This window comes from Micrasema longulum, unplaced genomic scaffold (assembly GCF_059751315.1).
Source record: "Micrasema longulum isolate JH-2025_06_02 unplaced genomic scaffold, ASM5975131v1 h1tg002322l, whole genome shotgun sequence".
NCBI lineage: Eukaryota > Metazoa > Arthropoda > Insecta > Trichoptera > Brachycentridae > Micrasema > Micrasema longulum.
Genome location: NW_028279473.1, coordinates 225,748 through 245,775, shown reverse-complemented (window position 1 = coordinate 245,775; position 20,028 = coordinate 225,748). Strand labels below are relative to the sequence as shown.

At 33.5% G+C, this 20,028-nt stretch overlaps 2 protein-coding genes across 2 annotated transcripts in view; one reads left to right on the top strand and one right to left on the bottom strand.

The window, feature by feature from the left end:
• Positions 1-3,159: 3,159 nt before the first annotated feature.
• Raf (serine/threonine kinase raf oncogene) overlaps positions 3,160-20,028 on the bottom strand; it is a 34,802-nt gene continuing 17,933 nt past the window's right edge. The window contains exon 10 of the mRNA XM_088239985.1: positions 3,160-19,976. Within this exon, the coding sequence (XP_088096111.1) occupies positions 19,623-19,976 (354 nt within the window). The 3' untranslated portion in view covers positions 3,160-19,622. The remainder of the gene's footprint in view (positions 19,977-20,028) is intronic.
• awd (nucleoside diphosphate kinase) lies at positions 3,192-3,793 on the top strand. The gene has a single exon (XM_088239987.1). The coding sequence runs from the start codon at positions 3,192-3,194 to the stop codon at positions 3,696-3,698; it is 507 nt and encodes a 168-aa protein (XP_088096113.1). The 3' UTR covers positions 3,699-3,793.

The window sequence follows — 20,028 nt, the reverse complement described above, 5'->3', positions numbered from 1 at the left end:
TAACCGTTAAAAAAAGTTTGAAAAAATGTCGCGCAATAAATGTTTTTCCCACAGTATAAAAAAAAAGTGGAAGTTTAAAAATCAACATGTTTTCATAAATTTATTTTTAAAAACGTCTACACATCGACGTGTCGATATATCGATATTTTCGTAGGCATGTGTCAACCAGCGTTGCCAATGTTAATTTTCCAAATTCCTCAAAAATCTAGATCAAATTACTCAAATGGGGAGAAAACAAAGTCCCGATTCCCCACAAATTCCCCACATAATCTCAAGAAAGAAAAAAATTATAAAATATGTATAATAACACAAAATAAAACCTGCCTAGAATCGTGAGTGTAGCGAGGGTCCTCTATCGGTAACTTTGCCATTTATGTACATATAATATAAAAATATTTTTGAGGGGACGTTTGTGGGCTCTTAAGAAAAACCTTTTTTTTTTTGTTAATAACCTATCTTTGGATTGTGTTGTGCTTTTTTTATCAACAACTATTTTTATATTTTTTTGCACAAAACCATTATTATTTTGAAAGATAATAAAACAAAACGCAAGCAGTCGTTTGTACTAGTACCAAATGTGCTCATTCGACTGTCATCATCAGCGTTGCCAGACCTGATCAAGCGAAAAATTTCATTTCAATACTCAAATATTCATGTAAGGAAAGGAATATTTGAGTTGGTTCTTATAAAAAATAATAATGTAATACATAGATTAAAATTCAAAATATTATTTTATTGAATGGATGACACAATTTTATCAAAATATATAGTATTTTTTATTGTCAAACAAATAAATAATTACCGTCAAACATGACAATTTTGCCCAGCCATAACAATTTTTCCTACTGCCGAAATCCTTAACAAAATCAAGTTTTAAAGTAAGAAAAGTTACTGGTATCATAAAAATTACATTTGGTAAGTATATAAGTATTGATAGTTCCATGGCAAAATTAAATATTTAGTTTACCGCCAGCTTCAGTTGATCACTTGAAATTTGTAGTTAAACTTGAACGTCTGTATCTACAAATATTGTCAAAACTTTTGTTGTTGCGGAGGTTGTGTTGAAAGGAGGCAAATAAGTTTTATATATTTCATTGCAAACATAATAAAGACGCTATAGAACGTATTCCTGTATATCTATTTAAACAAACAACTTGCCTCCGAATCTTTGGCCGAGGAAAACGAAAAAACAGTGTCTGATCCGCTTGAAATTAATAACGATGAAGAAGTCGCTTTCGTTTTAGTAAAGTTTAACACTTTTGATACGCAAAATGACAAATATTATGGCGGTTAAGTTATCAGCGCATCAACTACCACAATTTTAATATTTTTATGTCATTTGTAAGACGCAAACGTAATGGAGCTTTGTGTGATCTCAAGTTGAGGATATTGCTAATGTATTTAATTGGAACATAGTGAAATCTTTACGTGAACCTGTAATCTTGCGTTAAGACTTTCATAAATTCAATGTAAATCTTAAAATTTATTACATAAATAAAACACGAGTGATACTTTAATCCACAAATTTGGACATTTTGTGCTGTGGAAAAAACAAGGAAATACATAAAAATCGGTAGAATTTCAATCGAATTCGGAAGATCGGTAGATTGCTCTCAAAATCGGTAGATCTGGCAACGCTGGTCATCATTGTCAATCATTGTTTTCATTTTCCGTTAAAAAGAGGATCCCCGAATTACTATTTGAAGTTGATATTGTGTTGCTATTAAAAAAATATTGATTTCATTCATAATAATATTAATGTTTTAATCACTTACCATCAAACTATCGATGTGTTAACTAAATATATAATTATAAACGGTATAATGTTCAAATCCTCCCATTTTCCTCGCATAATACCAAACCCCACAAAATCCCCAATCGAGTTGAGATTCCCCGCAGTTTGGGGAATTCCCCGTAACTTGGCAACCCTGGTGTCAACACTACTAGTATATTAGTCAGTTGGCACCCGTGGCTGGTAAATCTGTTAAACCAAAACCAATACCTCCTAGATTATAAGGCCTCAGGTACTAGAAACAAAATCTTGGATCCGTATTTTTTTTTGACTTGTTCCTATAAATGTTAAAAATATTTTGGATTTCATACTTCAATGAATACGCATGCAGAGAACACACTGATCACAGTGAGCAAGTAAATATTGAAAACGGCTATAGTCTAGATTTGCACAGATTGCACGATAGTAAAAATCATTTATATTCGGGACACACACTCTAAGGGCTTATTTATTTATTTAATGTTTCATGGTTATAAACATTTGTATGATTTGATTAAACGTATTCCTCACTGGGACACTCCCGTGTCAAACAGAACAGTTTTTTTTATTGATACTATAAACGTACAATAAAGTCTCAATAAAATTCGGTGCAGAACATTGCGCAGCAAAAGAAAAATTACTGTTACAGTTTTACAGTGTTACAGCAGGTAACCATAATTTTTCACATAAAAGAATGTTTTAAATATTTTCCGATTTCAAATATTTTGAAAAATTATGTTATGTCATGTATACCTGTATAATTTTTGGCAAAGTAAAAAAAACTTAGAACCAGGGTATACATAATATGTGCCATCTTTGGGCGAGTAACCTATTAGTTGTCGCCCGTGTTACTATACATTTTATTTTGTTCATCATATATTTGTACCAGTAGCACAGCAATACACTTTCGTAAATTTGGGAAACATTCATGACAGCCGCCATTTGGAATACGGAAAAGGTACAAAATATTTATTCTTAGCAGTTATTTATATATGTGGTTTCCAAGTACTTATCCCTAAGCATTTAACAAATTCGACTTTTTCTATAACGCGACAGAGACATCATAATATACAAAATCTTTAAATTCTAGTTCTTACACTAAAATAACAGTTATTTTAAGAGAAAATTCGCCGTATAAAAAAACGCAAGTGAGTGGCCATTTTACCAACAGAATATGCTCGAACTGCTCCCTGAAATATCATAGATTAAAGCTAAGTTTACACGAGCTAGGACAATATTGTATTGTCATCGTATAAACGCTTTTTGATTTTCAGTAGCCTTTCAGTAACTTTAAGCAAGTTCTGCCGCTATGGGCGCTGCTAGCAACGAAACCCCGTGTAGAAGGGGTATCGGTGGTTTAACTTAGCCATTTTGGAGCGTACGTCATTACCGGTTTTCCGCTTTGCTTCCAGCGGGCCGCATGATAGCCACGATACTGTCAATCTTTTCTCTATTCTCAACCGCGATGGCCGAAGCACGCGAAAGGACCTTCATCATGGTCAAGCCCGACGGGGTCCAGCGCGGGATCGTCGGAAAGATCATCAAGAGGTTCGAGGCGAAAGGATTCAAGCTGGTGGGCTTGAAATTCGTGTGGCCCAGCGAAGATCTGCTGCAGAAGCACTACGCGGACCTCGCCGGTCGCCCCTTCTTCCCCGGCCTGGTGAAGTACATGAGCTCCGGGCCCGTCGTACCCATGGTCTGGGAGGGCCTGAACGCCGTGAAGACCGGCCGCGTGATGCTGGGGGCGACCAACCCGGCCGACTCCGCTCCCGGCACCATCCGCGGCGACCTGTGCATCCAGGTCGGCCGCAACATCCTGCACGGCTCCGACTCCGTGGAGTCTGCCAAGAAGGAAATCGCCCTGTGGTTCACGGAGAAGGAAGTCGTCAGCTGGACTCCGGCTAACGAGGGATGGGTCTACGAGTAATTTATTCTTTACATTGTTACATGGAAGCTATACACTTACACTTATTTTGTTATGAAGCGCCTTAAGTGAAATAAACTGTTTCATTCCAAACTGAATAATTTTTTTTTTTTATATATATATATTGCCTACGTACTTTGTGTCTACAAAATTCGTGCCTGACTTACAAAAAGACCGAGATTTATCGCGATTGTTTAGTAAAATACTGTCAACTCGAAATTTCTTTTCCAAAATTGAAATTTTTATTTAAAATTAGTTACCTTCTTCAGTAATATAATGCCAATAATATTGCCGACTAAATTTCGTGCAAGTATTTTAGTTTCCAAGTGGAAAATTCAAGTTTATAAAATGAGGAAGTTCGGTTCTATGGGAAAATGAATAAACATGTTTTCTTACGCCCTGTAAAAATTGGAGCATTTAACTTTGAAGTATCTCAAAAATGTATGAAAAAATGAATAAAAATGAACTGCTTTGAATGATGTCACAAATTATTGTAAATCAATCAATGATAGAAAGTTGTGATAAATTTACAGTTTACGGGAAGCCAATTCGCTAATTAGCAAAACTCACCGCAGAGAACTTGCGACAATGTCACAGGCGGGTAATTTCAAAATGGCAAAACTTAAAAAATCATAGCACTGATATTACTATACATAAATATAACATATATTTTTTATTTTGGTTTGGCTTGGTTCGATAATCTATCACAAATAAAAATATAAAAAAACCTCTGAACTTCCTCATTACCGAATTAATATTATTAAAATGCAGAACATATTCTATTTTATTTATGATACAATTACACGAAGAAACAGCACCAAATTTGATACATATCTTAACCGAGATTGAGGAATTATTGATGAGTGTGGAAATCTGGGTATTCACATGGCTTATTTCCTGTCATTGGCTGGCTTAAGTGATCACTTTACACACTGTAACATTTGCATTCCACAATCATTTCTTGATCTCGGTTGAGATATCTATCAAAAAGTTATTTCCCTCGTCTCTGTAAAGATATTGGACTCTTTAGATGAAATCCTAAGAGGGTTGAATTCCAGTATTAGTCTACAAACATTTGGACACTCAAACACAATACAAGGACAATAAAGTCATGGTATACGGTCTGTATTAAAAAAAACATGTTTTACATAAGATTTTAAGCTAAGCCATGCCAATTCTTTTATATCCTACAGTGTATCTACTGAATAGTGATTCGGTATTCGGTCACGCTCTCGGCTGAAGCGCCGAATATTCTGCAGCTTAATGTTCATTCCGGTACGTGCGGGGTGATGGGGCGGGCGTATTTGTTTCATTTGCGAGTAAATCATGTTGCGAAATGCGTTACTTGTTCGTTATTATATCACATTGTTACTAATAGCCCTTATTATTAATTAGTCATTATTTGTTCATTATACGTCATGGCACCATTTAATAAAAAATCGCCTATTTGGGAATATTATGAGATTTGTAGTGAAGATACTACACTGGGTGTGTGTCGCTGTGTAACAAGATCTCGCGAGGTATTATTTATGTGGAAAAGTGCAATCATTTGCTACCAACAAATGATGAAAAAATTGTTTTCATACATCACAACTTGCCACTGATAGATTTAAAGTATTTAACTAATAATTTGTGATTACAATAGATACATGTTTTATTAATGATTTGGTATTCGGCCTAAAAAATGTATCCGAATAGTATCCAAATATTCGTGGCATCTATAGTATTTATGATGAAGATAATAAAAAAATAATTTAAAATTACGAAAAAATAATTTTGGATTGTTGATTTTTATACAAATACATTTTAACATAACCCTAAAGTGTGCACCAAGATTTCTTTAACCTTTCCCTTACTGTCCTAAAAACATCCGTGCGTTACAGTGCTGTGTAGTCACTACACATGCAAAAAAATAAGAGATTTTTAAAGTGTAAATTCATCGGCAATTGCTTCAATTATTTATAGTTGAAGTCAAAAGTGATGATATTTTTAATCTAATTGCTAAAAACATGAAAAAAAAAACATTAATTCACGCTCTCAGCGCAAAAGAACCGCCCCCAATGAAAGCCGGGAAGCTACTAACGCAGCTAACGGGTGTCCTGGAGGAGAACAAGAAACTTTGCTGTTCGCGCGTGTGACGCATGAAAATGGTCTCTCTCGCTCAATATACCTGTATTATCGAGAGTGAGATGTAAAGAGTGTGCAAGATAATTATACATTAGGATTACTCTTTTACTACGAACGCAACATGCGACACATTGGTAAACTTTGTATTGTGTTAGTGATGTCTCCGATTTTTGACAAAACCCCTTTTAAGCATTAATTATTTAATAAAAAAAACATTTTTATCGATACGTAAATGTATAATGAAGGAATACCGAAAATCTCAACCCATCATTTATTATATTAATGGAGATATTAAAGTTATTAGATGCAATATGTACTAGCTACACATCACTGGGAAGGGAGAGTTAATCTCTCCTCCTTTCCTCTTTGTTCCTATTAAATAATAATATTGATTTAAGGTCATTTATATACATATACATTTATTCATATTTTTGTACATCTTTAGATTTTTTATTTTCTATTGAATATGTTTTGTAACTTGAATTATATAAATAAAACTTTTATTTTATTGGTTGGTTGGAAGAAATTGCCATTTGGCAATGTACAATTTACATTATCTATAAAAAGTTAAATGAATAAAAAAATTACAATATTTGAGTTTGTCCAAATGTTTATAGACAAAAACCAGCCAATGACAGGTCATAAGCCCTGTAAATGCCTTGACTTCCATATTCCCTTATTTAAGGTATTCTCCATCCCTGTTGTAATTAGTGAATGAAAAAATAATAATGTATGCCCTAAATAGGTACCCAAAAGTTACTTCTTAAAAAGCATAAGGCAATATGTCTGATTTATATCATCATTCATTATTAAAAAAAAGATATTCATCGAGTTTATTTTCAAAGTGTCTTCATAAATGTGTTTACGCAATAATCCCCATGACAATATTGATAAATAATGTTTTTTTTTTATTTGGGTAAATAGCATGTTGCATGTTATACGAAATAGGTGTGTTTACCTATTTTATTAGGCAAACATTTGTTTGAGAAGGTAGTATATTATTTGCATACACTCACAAAATCAATAATTAATTATAAAAACAATTTTTATTTGATTACTGTCTTTAGTCAAGTAATGATTACAATAATAGCTTATTATCAAAATAATATCAGTTGCATAAGTGGACAAAATACAGTTATAATTAAATTTAGTTAATAAATTATTGTTACTAATTAACTTTTTTATATTCTATGAATTTATAATTTTGAAAAACCGTTAAATTGACTGGAGATTAGTCAGCCTCATGGAGTAGTGGTCATTGCGTTTGCCTAGCATTAGTATTTAAAAAAATAAATATCAATCCACCCTATGTTGTTTCTTGTTGTCAAGTCTTGTTATGTCTCTCGTACGGTTAGTATAGTCATTATGTGATGTCAAATTAAAGATATAATTTAATTAATTGGTTTAAGAAATTAAAACAAAATTTTCACGAGGATTATCACTTCTTTTTTAATGGTGTAATTTTAAAATAAAGAAGCAAGTTCACCGAAAATACAGTCAGATAAGATATTTTTCTGATAATTCCATCTTCCAAATGAAATAAAATTATTTATGTTTAAAGCATTAACTTTGTCGTCAAACATTTTAACAAATGTTAGTAAATATTAATATATAACCACTTACCGACTTTTCATGCCTCCAGGTTTCGAGATGTACCTGTCCTTTAGTCAGGACACTCACTACACTAACATGCAAATACTAAAACACACTTTCACTTTTACTGTAATAAACATAGTATTTATGAAAAAATGCAACTATGTGTAACGTTCAAACTCCTAGCCCCTCGCATTCCCAAACTTCCACCCATTCTCCAAGATATCACTAAATATTATTAACCTAATTTTTGGTGCATGTTCAGACATGGTGGTGATTGCATCTCCCTATAAGTCTGCATGTAATTTATATATTTTTTGTTAATACTATGTATACTGCGGTGAAGGTGAAAGTGTATTTTGGTATCTGCATGATAGTGTGGTGAGTGTCCTAATGTAGAGACTGGTATGTCTCGAAACCGGTAGACATAAAAAGTCAGTAAGTGGCTATATACTAATATTTACTAACATTAATTAATAAGCTATTCTTACAACTAAAATTGTTGATTTTTAAAGAATTTTGTAAATGTAACATTCTCAAAAATGTAAACATTCTCAGAAACATACACAGATTTATGTACAATTGTAAATAGTACCTATATACACATGCATACATACATTCGTGACCTGGGTATAGATCGAAGAGAAATAATCTTATAAGGTCAATGCAATTGTTATAGCTAATCTCTTAACACAATATTGTAAGGATTCCTTTACTGTTTCTATGTGCATTTATAAAGATACGTTTTATTCTTTGCAATTCATTTAGAATCACCTTAATAATACAGCGATAACTGATTGTTCCCCGATAGTAATATTTGAATGATTAAAAAATATATTGTTTTGAGAAAACTGAATAAAGCACAAATAGATTAAAAATACAATAAAAACTCAAATATTTTGAACAATAATTTATTTTTGATTTTATACACAGGTCATCATTTAGATACTAAATTCCATATAATTGTCATCCATTCGAAATTTCATAGCGAACCAAATACAAAAGCAACTTCACAAATGGTTTAAACTAAATAAATCAGATTTGTTTGCGATGAACGACAGTCAGAATTTGCAGAAATGTTTAACAGATTTTATAAGAACTTATTTCACCAAATTTACTTTCAGTGGGATTTAATAGTCAACTAAATTATTATGAGTATATCTAAATTTGAATTGAATTTAAACCCTTGGGAGTTTATCGAGATTTTTAGATAATCAATAGAGATGAGAGAACCTCTTTGAAAAGTCAATGGAAGCCTGCCCTTAGAGGGCGTATATGTTATTAGCTGATTTAAGTGATCCCGTGTCCGTGCAGAAAGAATGATACAGTATAGAACCCTGTAGCTCAATCACAAATAACTATCGACGTGCTAATAAGCGACGTGATAACAATTTCTCACCATAGTTGTTTATCATATTTGCGATCACAATGGAACATCTGTGAACACCTAATATTAAATGTCAAAATATTTACATTTTGCGAAGTATAATCCACACATATTTTAATTTCACCAGTGTAAATATGGAAAATATTCCATAACAGCTATTTTTATTTATTTATTTATTATTTATCATGCTATTCATTGCATTTAGCTGGCGGTTGGCAAGCCAAATGTCAAGAAAAGCAGTCGCCATAGTAATTATAATTTAATTTTCACTTTTTTGTATTAGATACTCCTTACTATTTTGCAAATGCAATATATTGTATTATTATTTATAGTAAACGCCGATTTTTCGCCAGTGAACTGTATTTATTTACGAGGAAAATCAAAAACAAACTGACACGAGCGTTGATTTAGAGATTACACATGCGTTGACTTATGACTGCGATAACTTAAGCACGTTCATTATTGTTCATTGTGATCGCTCAAATGCTTAGCATGATTTTAAGCACGTCAATAGTTATTTGTGATTGAGCTACTGGAGGAGTATTTTCAATTTGATGGCTACTATCAGGTAAAAATAAACTGACAGTACACCGACTGCAGCGTATCGTAATAAGATAAGCACTCTGACTCTCGCTTCGGGTGCCAGTCCAGGTGAAATATTTTAATGTAAAAACACCTTTTTAATTAATGGAATCCGAGACCTCTTGCACGATAGGCAAATGCACTGACCATTTGAACATGTGGCGACCATGGAATACTCGAGGTAATTTTCACTGTACTATTTCCTATTCCCTGGACCGGATATGAGAATTGATTCCACTTAGCAGGTGGATGAATTGAAGAAATATTATACAGCATATAAAGTTAGAATTGTAAAAACAAGTATGAAAGTAGGCTGAATGCTGTAGAAATACGATCTGTGTGGTAAAACTATGTACAAATGTCGAGATCCACATAATGTACAGATCTCGACATTTGCGCACCTATCCTACGTTTTACCAGACAGAGATTGCATTTCTGCAGCTTTCCATCCTCTCTGTCTACGACGGCACGGTGGTTTGTTTAAAGTTACAACCGAAACCTGCCAGTAAGGTCACTAGCTCTGTAAATTTGAATAGAAGGCATTCTATATTCCCATTTCAAAGACATTCCAGAAATATCTGCGAATCTTGAGTAAATATTTCTCATAAAATGCTAAATCTCAAATTCCTTTGATGGTAGTTTCGCTCGTAGACTCTTTTGCTAATTGGCAATTTGTAAATACTAACTACAAAATACATGTTTAAATACTAAACGTATTAGAATACTCGGGAGGTTCGTTCTCATATAGGATTCGGGAATATTTAATGTTCGTAAATGTATAAATGATAGTTATTTGTAATATTTGACTTTGTTATATAACATTGTACTAAATAAAACAAATTATCATAGTGGAATCTCTACATTCGTCATTAATATGTTCCCGGGCCGCAATTACAAACGCTATCATCATTGGTGCATATCGAGATGGTATAGAGTAAAATTGATATTTATGTACGAAAATGTGTATATTTGTATGAAAATTTAAGGTATATTTGTCGGTAACCTGTATTAAACATGTTCAGAAAAAAAAAGTAAAAATATTACTTATTTCATACGGAAAACTTAATTTCACTTTATAGGTAAAATTGAAAGTAAAAGTCGACTTATCATTGTAATACGGGCCCTAGGAATCAAAGAATATAGAATATGATATATATGGAAACAATTTTCCCATAAGAAACAGATGAAATTCAATTAATTTGTTTTTCCAACTCCAAAAAATCGTACGAAAATGTTGTTTAAACTTTATTGTACTAAATAGATATGCATAGTGGTAGAAATGGAAAAGGGGGAAGGGTAATGTTGATAACAAGAGTTGCTATCAATTAAAACAAAACAGAAAATAATAATTTTATATTTTCTTACGTGTAAAAATTAGAGCATCTAATTGTACAAGTTTCTCAAAAATGTATGAATTAATAAAAATGAACTACTTCAAACGACATCACTAGTACTCCGAAATCATCCACTACATGGTGTCGTGATACATATCCAGTTACCGGGAAGCCAACCCACCAATCGGGACAACTCACTGTAGACTCGAGACATCACAGGCACATCACATCATAATTTCAAAACCATAAAATTGTAAAAATCATGGCGCTGATAATACGTTACATAATATATATATTTTTAATTTTGGCTTAGTTTTAATGACAAATATTTAAAAAAAACACAGAACTTCTTTATTTTTGTCATAGGGTCACAGTGCGAGTGCCGGCGGTGGGAGTGATGACGAATATGGAAAATACTAATTAATACGGGGTAAAGAAATTGATATCAAAATATGACGATTATTGAATATTATGAATATAGAGGTTCCACTGTATTCTGAATAAATTTACTCTGCACATAAAATAATTAAATAAATGCACGCTACATGAATACTTCACTTGCCTATTAAGGTCTTTGATTTTAAAAAAATACAACACATCGTATTTCTAGTCAAATTACCGCGAATGAACCATTTGTCAAAATGTTCAGGAGGGACAAAAAAACTTTCGATTTCGGAAAAAAAAGATAATAAATTAATTTAAATGCAGTTTATTTTGCGTTGATTTATATAAAAAAGTGTATTTTTAAAGTTTTGTATTTCTGAAGTAACTCCGCGTGCGACATTAGAGGCTGTTCTTTGTTAGTTCTTCCCATTGGTTCATTTACGGTAAGCTAACCGGATATCCTTCATAGCTCTCCCATCATTGGTTGGTTCATATGAACCAGTGACGTCAATCAAAGTAGTATGTTTTTATTAAAATATTTTATTTTTTTTGTACATTTTCAAGAAATGCTCTAATTTTTACCGCGCGCAAGAAAATATTTTTGTATCCAATTTCCTGTAGGGCTGAAGTTCCTCATTTTGGCAGTTACGAATTATTGCCTCTACGCAAATTAAGTACATCTTATCCGCTGTATCGGGTTTAGGGATATACATATTTATATATACATATATTGCTTTGCTTGTTTAGTAGGGAGGATTTGTTCGCAGTACTGAATTTAATCGAATGCAAGCAGTCTATTGGTCAGTTTCGAAAGTCAAATATACCGATCAATGCGGTTTGTCCCATTCAATTAAAAATGCCAAAAAACGTATTTTGATTTTTTGTCTCATACGCAGTATTAAACTCACACAGACGATATATTTTTTAAATCTTCACTTTTGTTTTTAGTTGCGGCAACACTCTATCTACCTGTAAGAGTAATATATCGACAGTAATAATAAGTTCAATTTTGTGTCATATAAATTTTTCAAGAAAGTTTTTGATTCAAATGCTAAAATTTATTTACATCCAATATCCACGGGTGTCAGCTTGTACGATGCAGCTTAAAATTCTGAAAAAAGTCTTTGGGTTTAAGTAGGACATGACTCGCATAGCTTTTATACTGTCGATATGTAACTGGATATTTCATTAAAAGAAGAAAGGACCAATACACGGATAAGAATACCATCCAAGTTCACAGATTCCACAGGGTTGCCAACCAGAAATGGAGCTGGGCGGGTCATATAGCCAGAACCGCAGACTCTAGATGGACTAGCGACCCAGAACAGGCAGAAAAAGTGCAGACAAGCATAGAAAGGGCGTGGTCTGATGGAATAAGACGGGTTGCAGGAAGCAGTTCTCTCAGGATAGGGAGATGTGGAGATCTAAGGGGGAGGCCTATGTTCATCATTGGACACGAGAGGGCTGATGATGATGTAAATAAAATTGAAATGTACACGGCTAAAACGGAATCATAGAATTTTCCCAATTTTCGAGATTTGCCATTTTTTTTCCCCTGAATGAGTTCAAAAGAATGGAAAATTCAAAACTAACAAAATGTGACTGCCTGTCTAGTTAATTGTAGGAAATAAATATAGAGTAAAATATTAGAAAAAAAACAGTAAAAATGCTATAATTGCTGCAAAGAGCTTGCTCAGTTCAAGGAAGGATTTAAAAAAATATAAAGTAGAGGTTTTTGTCGGTTTTTTTCTGTAATTGTATTTAAAATATATATAACATAGCCCGTTTCTGCCGTGTACCTTTCAATTTGTTTTGGCATAGTTAAATATTACAGTGGTAATTTAAAAAAAAACATCATTAGCTCGAAGTGTCTCAGATATTTTAATAATAAAATTTGATTCCTAGATTATTATTCTAGATAAATAACCACACATGAAAACGAAACCGTAATAAGATACACATGTCCCTAAAATAAGGGCAGATAATCCTGTCATAGATAAAACCATTTTGTAAACAGAAATGATCGGGGGATAATTATAACTAAACATTACACTGACCCGCAGTTGTTTGTCATGTTCTAATTGGCTAAAATTAAGCTACGTAAGATTAAACACATCTCCAATGGTAAAGATTGAACAATTTTAATAAAACTGAAATAACAAATTCAAAAACGATTTGCAAAACCAGTTTAAAAAATCATACTAATAATTCACTCCAATTTATTACAGTAAATCCTAGGGATGTTATATTTATGTTTTCGAAACGTTGATTCATATGTTATATTTCGGCTCTTTTTTCTGCATCCGGGCAGATGAAAAATGCAGCTTTGTGTGTGAAATAGAATCAGAATCCTGATGAGTGTTTTTGACTCGATGGCTGCTCTCAGATGAAAATCCAGAATAAGAAAATCAAGTGGAGATAAGTCCACTTTGATGTGTAATGGTTGGCACGTTCGCCTACCATTCTTGAGGTCCTGGGTTCAATTCCTGGCAGGTTGAACGTGAAATATTATATATCACCACTCTGGACCTGAGGCGTAAGACTGATCACCATCGAAATACGCTGCATTTGGCTTACCAATGCAGTACCCTATGCACCAATGGGTGTTGAACGGGAAATGATACTTTTTTTTTCGTGTTATCCATTTTTCATCATTCAATTTAAGAGTTCTTTTTTGCAAAACTAATAAAAAACTGAATGTATGTGAACAAACTTATTTCTGAAATTTATAAAAACATTTTTTTAAATGTACAGATATGACATTTCAATGTTTCGGAAAACGATAAAACATCCCCAGCGAAAAGTCAATCAATAATATTTATACATTACATACATATATTCTAACAAATTGAGCTAAAAATATAACAAATTTGACACATTACAAAATTCATGATTAGTAAACATTTCAGTGATTGCAGAAATTGAAAAAATATCACTAAAAATAATCTGAAAGATAAAATACATTTTACACACGCTTGAAATTAATGAATAATATTTGCAGTCTTTTCACGCTAGAAAATAAAACACAAGTAAATAAATTAACTAGGAAAATTAAAACGTCATCCACACAAACACGCACACATTTTATTAATTTGTTACATTTAAGTGTCGCATACCTAGAACTCTTTGATCGGCTCCTAGTGCTATTTTTTCCCTACGGCAATACCGAACTCATATTCTTATTTTAAAACATCACCATTAATAGAAACATTAGATCTATTGTCAAATGTTTCAATTACAGTCATTAATTACAAGTTCAAATGATACTTATTTTGTATAAAAACTAGCATTTGAAGCCGATCTTACATTTTCACACTAGCAACATATTTAAAATTAAAAAAAATCGCATTTGAAGCCGCTTCTAAAATTGAAATTCTAAAAAAACGCATCCTTTTTAAACTGACATGTCGATTTATAATAAATGAAACATCATTTTTAATACAAATGGCATGTCGCCAATCCCGATGTAAACCTTAATGATAAATGCGTGTTAGATTAAAAATTACATACTTTAATGAAGGCAGATTTTTTATTTCATCGTTTTAACAATAGGCCCTAATTAGTTAAGTTTTAAAAAGGCCCGAAATGTTTTTTTAAAAATGCGTTTCCTATATGTAATAACATGCTGGCGTAACAGAGTTCTAGACTAGGCATAATTAGTTTAATAACTAAATAACCTTACAAGATACTGTAATTTTGTAGAATTTGCATTAGGTCTACGTACAACAGTTTCGCTTGCCTCATTTATCTTCAACGTCCGCACTTAAAGTTCCAATTACCGCTAACAATTTAGCGGCAGATTTGGCTCACTCCTAAATCACGTATGCTCCTATAATTTTAACATTACTAGATTAGTTAAAAATCATTTTACAATAATATATACATACATGGAATGTACTTTTAATTAGCTAAGTATTATGCGAGGTGACGAGAGCCACACGCCACCGAGCGACATTTGATATTAATTTAATCCGAGCATGGAGTTAGATGGTAAAATTCCTATGTTTCACATCACAGGGACAAATTAAAATAAATATAAGAATGCTACATTTATTATAAACAATTATTTTGTACTATTTTTATTATAATTACAAATTAAAAATAATTATGACTGCGGTTATAACTATAGAAATCCACTGATAACCATATACATCTAAAAAAAAAGGGACATCCATAATTGAAGACCTCGTTTTAAAAACTTCAAGTTTGAGAGTTTAAACCAAATACCACGCTTTTACTATTGTTTTTATGTCATCAAATTAAATAAAATTATAGATCTACTTTGAGTGTAGAATTTATAAACATTATGTGTATATTTAATAAAATGTTCGCGTGACATTCGCTGTTTTTAGACCTCAATTGGACCTATGTGGTTTTTAGACAAAAAAAAAAACAAATACGTATCTCTTAAAAAGAGATTTGATCCGAAACATATAATATATAAAACGCGTCCTTTGTAAAAAGGCCGATTACGCCTTTAATGAGTATTTAGATGACATTAAAGCGTGCAACTGACTTCTCTTTCTTTTTCCAAATCCGCTCATAGTGAAAAATGTGGACACCACCAGACGCCTCCGGGAGACCCTATCACCGAGCACTCTCACCTCATAAATCCTGTGTCTCGTAGTTCTCCCAAATAAAGCCGAAAGATGGCCATCGGCAGCCTTCCTGCTGAGGCATCCACAGCCAAGTGTCCAAGCCAGGTCCAGCTCGTTATTTATCACCTGGCATGCTTAAAATCTACTTTCATATGTTATTAAATATGACAATCAATATCGTGCTTTTTGACTTTCAATTATTATATACCTGCATATACACCACAGTCCCGTTTACCCAAATTTGATGGGGTCAATGAGGCTTCGGTTAAATGAAAATTCGGTTGAACCGGAAAATACGTAGACAGCGAAAACGTGCGGCATAGAATGAACAAAAATATGAGATTTCTAAAAACATTCCCGCATGATGGAATACAAAACTAAATCGAGGAAGTAAAAAATGTGATATTTATTTTGCTTCATACGAGAAGAATGTTCTTTTGCAGCTTGATCTCGTTTCGAAGGCGTTTAATGAGAAGCAGCTCGGCAGAAGATGTTTGCTCTTGTCGTTCAAGGTACACCGTGAGGTCTTCAAAGTTCCTAGTTGCTTCCGAATGGTTTGCCCTTTCTTTTCTTCTTTTTTGTGATACTCACCCGAGGTTTTCCCGTACTTTGAATTATTAAATTTTTCTTTTGTGGCCCCAAGAGTGTTCAATGTCCTAGATTAATGTATTAAGTTCTCCAAAACGAAGGCCATTTTCGGAAGAAGTGCACAAGTTTGGATTTTGTCTATGGGAAGAGACCATTGCAGGAAGACTGCTGCGAGACATTGCATAGATTTATATATAGGACTATTAAGCGTGTTGTCCAGATGTTTATTTGAATTTGTGTTCATGTAATATTTGTTATTTGTAGCATTATTTAATAATATGCATACTTTCACTTTCAATTTTGTGGTACACAGGGCTCTTGGCCTCATAGAGTTAGGGATACGTTATTTTTTTGTTTGTAGTATGTTTTTTTATATGAATAAATAAATAAATGAAAGCAGTAAAGAATATGGTAATACAAAAAGTATTTCGGTGATTCGGTTAAAGGGGACTTATATACCTACATTAAAGAAAATAAAATTACTAACTACATATATGGTTTGTGGAATCTATATAATATAACCATGATTTTATTTTTAAAAAATGTTTTAAATGCCACCATGTGGCACTGAACTAAAAGAGAAATATGCCAAAGAAACATAAATGTCAACATATTACAACAGAGATGAATAACATTTAAGAGAAGGTAATATATAAGTCCAGGCATCTACAGAGCTTATGACCTGTCAATGGCTGGTTTAAGTGCGTAAAATTTATGCGAATGAGATTCATCAAATTGAATTATTTCACCTACATACTAGGCAACGCCTGAAAATATTATTTTTTCAATTTCTATACTTCTTCATGGACCAGGTAATTTATCAACAATATTTTGAGTTTGTCCAAATTTTTGTAGACAAGGACAGGACAGGAGAAGAGAAGAGAAGGAAGGAATATAGATGTTCAAATATAGGCAGAATGGTGAATGTTACACAGTGTGTAAAGTGGCCACTTAAACCAGCCATTGACAGGTCATAAGCCCTGTAGATGCCTGGACTTCTATATTACCTTCTCTTAAATGTTCTTCATCTCTGTTGTAATATGTTAATATAAACAGCTCCCCAGGGAGTTGAATCCAGTCCTTGTCTACAAAAATTTGGACAAACTCAAAATATTGTTGATAAATGTCAAATTTGAAGTATTTAGTGAATAAAGCACCGTCCGATCTTCCACTTTCGCTATTAATTGCAAGCGACGGCGACAAGCACCCGAAATTCAGAAGTAAGCACCACATTAAAAAAATTATTACTGCCAGAGAAACTCTAGGCTAATTTTTTTAGAGAGAATGATGCTCCGTTTCACGTTTGTTTTGATTTAGTTTTTTTCATCCGCGTAACAAAGGAAACTGATATTTTTGTAAGCATTTATTATAATTTTAAATGGCGACAATATGCAATGGCAATTGGATTTAAAAACCTTTCTCTGGTAAAACGAGTAATGCTTATAACGAGCAAATTCAGTCGGTCCTGTCTTCCTCGTAATAACCAAGTTCGACTGTAAACTGGGAAGCCATTTTGTCAAAAAACAAATGTCAGTCAAGTTGCTCTGGCTCTCGGCGCCTCATTTCACGAAGAAATTTTAATTTGTCGACAAAAGCTACTGTCTTCGTCTTGCGATGATCGAATCCAATTTGTTTACAACGAGGAGGTATAAATGAATAGTGAACAGCTGTTGTCAAACCGATTGCAATAAACACAAAAAAAAAGAAACATACATACTAGTTAATACACAAGGCGAAATATTAAATAAAAAATCACATTATATACATGGTGTTTTAGGGCCAGACCAAAAAAATATTAGGAAGTTTACCATAAAGAATGTTCCTCTGAAGTTTGGCAATCTGGCTCTAAACATGTGTTTTTGAAGCTATGTAAAAATGAGGCAATACTTTTCTTTCAAAACTGATCGATTCAATACATTTCGAGAGTTTTACCAGTACACAGGCGATGTATTTGTTGCGCCTAATATTCGGTAAAGTCGCTATTTAAAAATGAAAAAACAATTATATACACATAAACCAAAAATTAAATATCAAATTATATAAACAAACTTATTCCTTATTTGAATTTATTCCTGTTTTAAAAACGGTCAGCTACGAAAGATAACATTTCAGTTAGTCTAAATTTGTTCTAAATTGATTGAAATAAATAGTTGCCGATTGAAAAAATATACAGTTCTGATATTTTTTCAGCCAAATCAAATATTATCAGCGCTGTAGCAAACTTGATTGTATTTCTGTTTTGAAATAGGTTAGTTATGAAAAAAATAAATAATGCAATTATTGAATGAATTTTGCTTAACCGTGTATATTGATTGGAAACCAAATAAATCAGATCCTGGTTTTAATTTTACGATGGATAATGAATTAAAATCTTTGAACGCCTCGTGATCTAGTAGTAAGCGTGTTTGTCTACAATGCATAATGAGGTATCATGTTCAATATGAGAAATATTGATTCAAAAAGGCGTTTATACACTGCATTATTTCACAGTTTCTAGCACCGAGACTATCATCCTCTCTTTATTATTGCACTGCGATTGATGCAAACATTTAGAGCCTTAAGCAGAATTAGGTTCGGAAAAGGATATGTTGATGATGATCATAAAATGTTTAACTTTTAGAAACTTGACCACAATAGGCAAATATTGCTTCCATAGTGTTTCTCCCGAACATTGTTTGGGAAGATATTGTATCAAATTGTTTTTTCCAAACCAAATATATATTTTCCTATGATCCCTATGGATCATTAAGTATGCAGGCAGATCAAGAATACAGTTCTGTGTGTGAAAGAAAGTCAGAACCCTGAACAAGTGTTTCTACTCGATGGCCGCTCTCGGGTAAAAATCCTGAAAAAGAAAATCAATCGGAGAAAAGTCCGCCTCGTAGTGCTGTGGTTTGGCATGTTCACGTAATTCTCGAGGGCCTGGGTTCGATTCCTGGCAGGGTGGACATAAAATATTGATTTAAAGGATTGTTTAAACTGCGATATTTCTTTGATCTCGACTGGCACCTGAAGTGTAAGACTGAAACCTTACCTTCGTGCGAGGGATGATGGAAACACGCCGCATTCGGTTAACCAATGCGGAGCCCTATGTACAACTGGGTGCAGATAAGCGAATGATGATGATTTAGCAGTTCGCTTTCAGAATTTTTGGCCATTCTTTTTTACCAAATTTTATTTAATTAGTTTCCATTAAATATAATAACAAAATCCCGCCGTTCGACTGTGGACTGGGTAAAAACGAGAACTCCAAATTCGAATTCGAAAAATCGGAAGAGACGATCGCCGCTAGAAAAATATACCATCCGGGGATTATTTTTATTTCTCTCCGGATTCAAATGTTGCCAGCGCCGGAGCCGTAGAAAGCGGGGAAGCTGCTCCCGGCGCCGCCGGTGCCCCCGAACTGGAAATTGACAGGAGTCTTTGGCGAAGCGCACTGGTAGACGAAGAAATCGTCGGAGCCCTGCAGGTGCGCTCTGCTGAGGCTCGGCTCCGAAGCGCTGCGGGTTATTTTGGGCAGGGCGCGGAGCATTCCCTCCAGCGAGGTCAGGATCTGGCGGAACAGCGGCCGCTCGCCGCGCTCCAGCTTGATGCAGTCCTCGGTGAGGCGCTTGAGAGCGCGCGGGCAGTCCGAGCGCAGCTTGTTGGGGTCCGGCCGTAGGTAGCCGCGTCCGACCATAAACAGGATCTGCAATTAAAAAAATAATAATTATCCCTTATCCAATGACATAAATAAATAC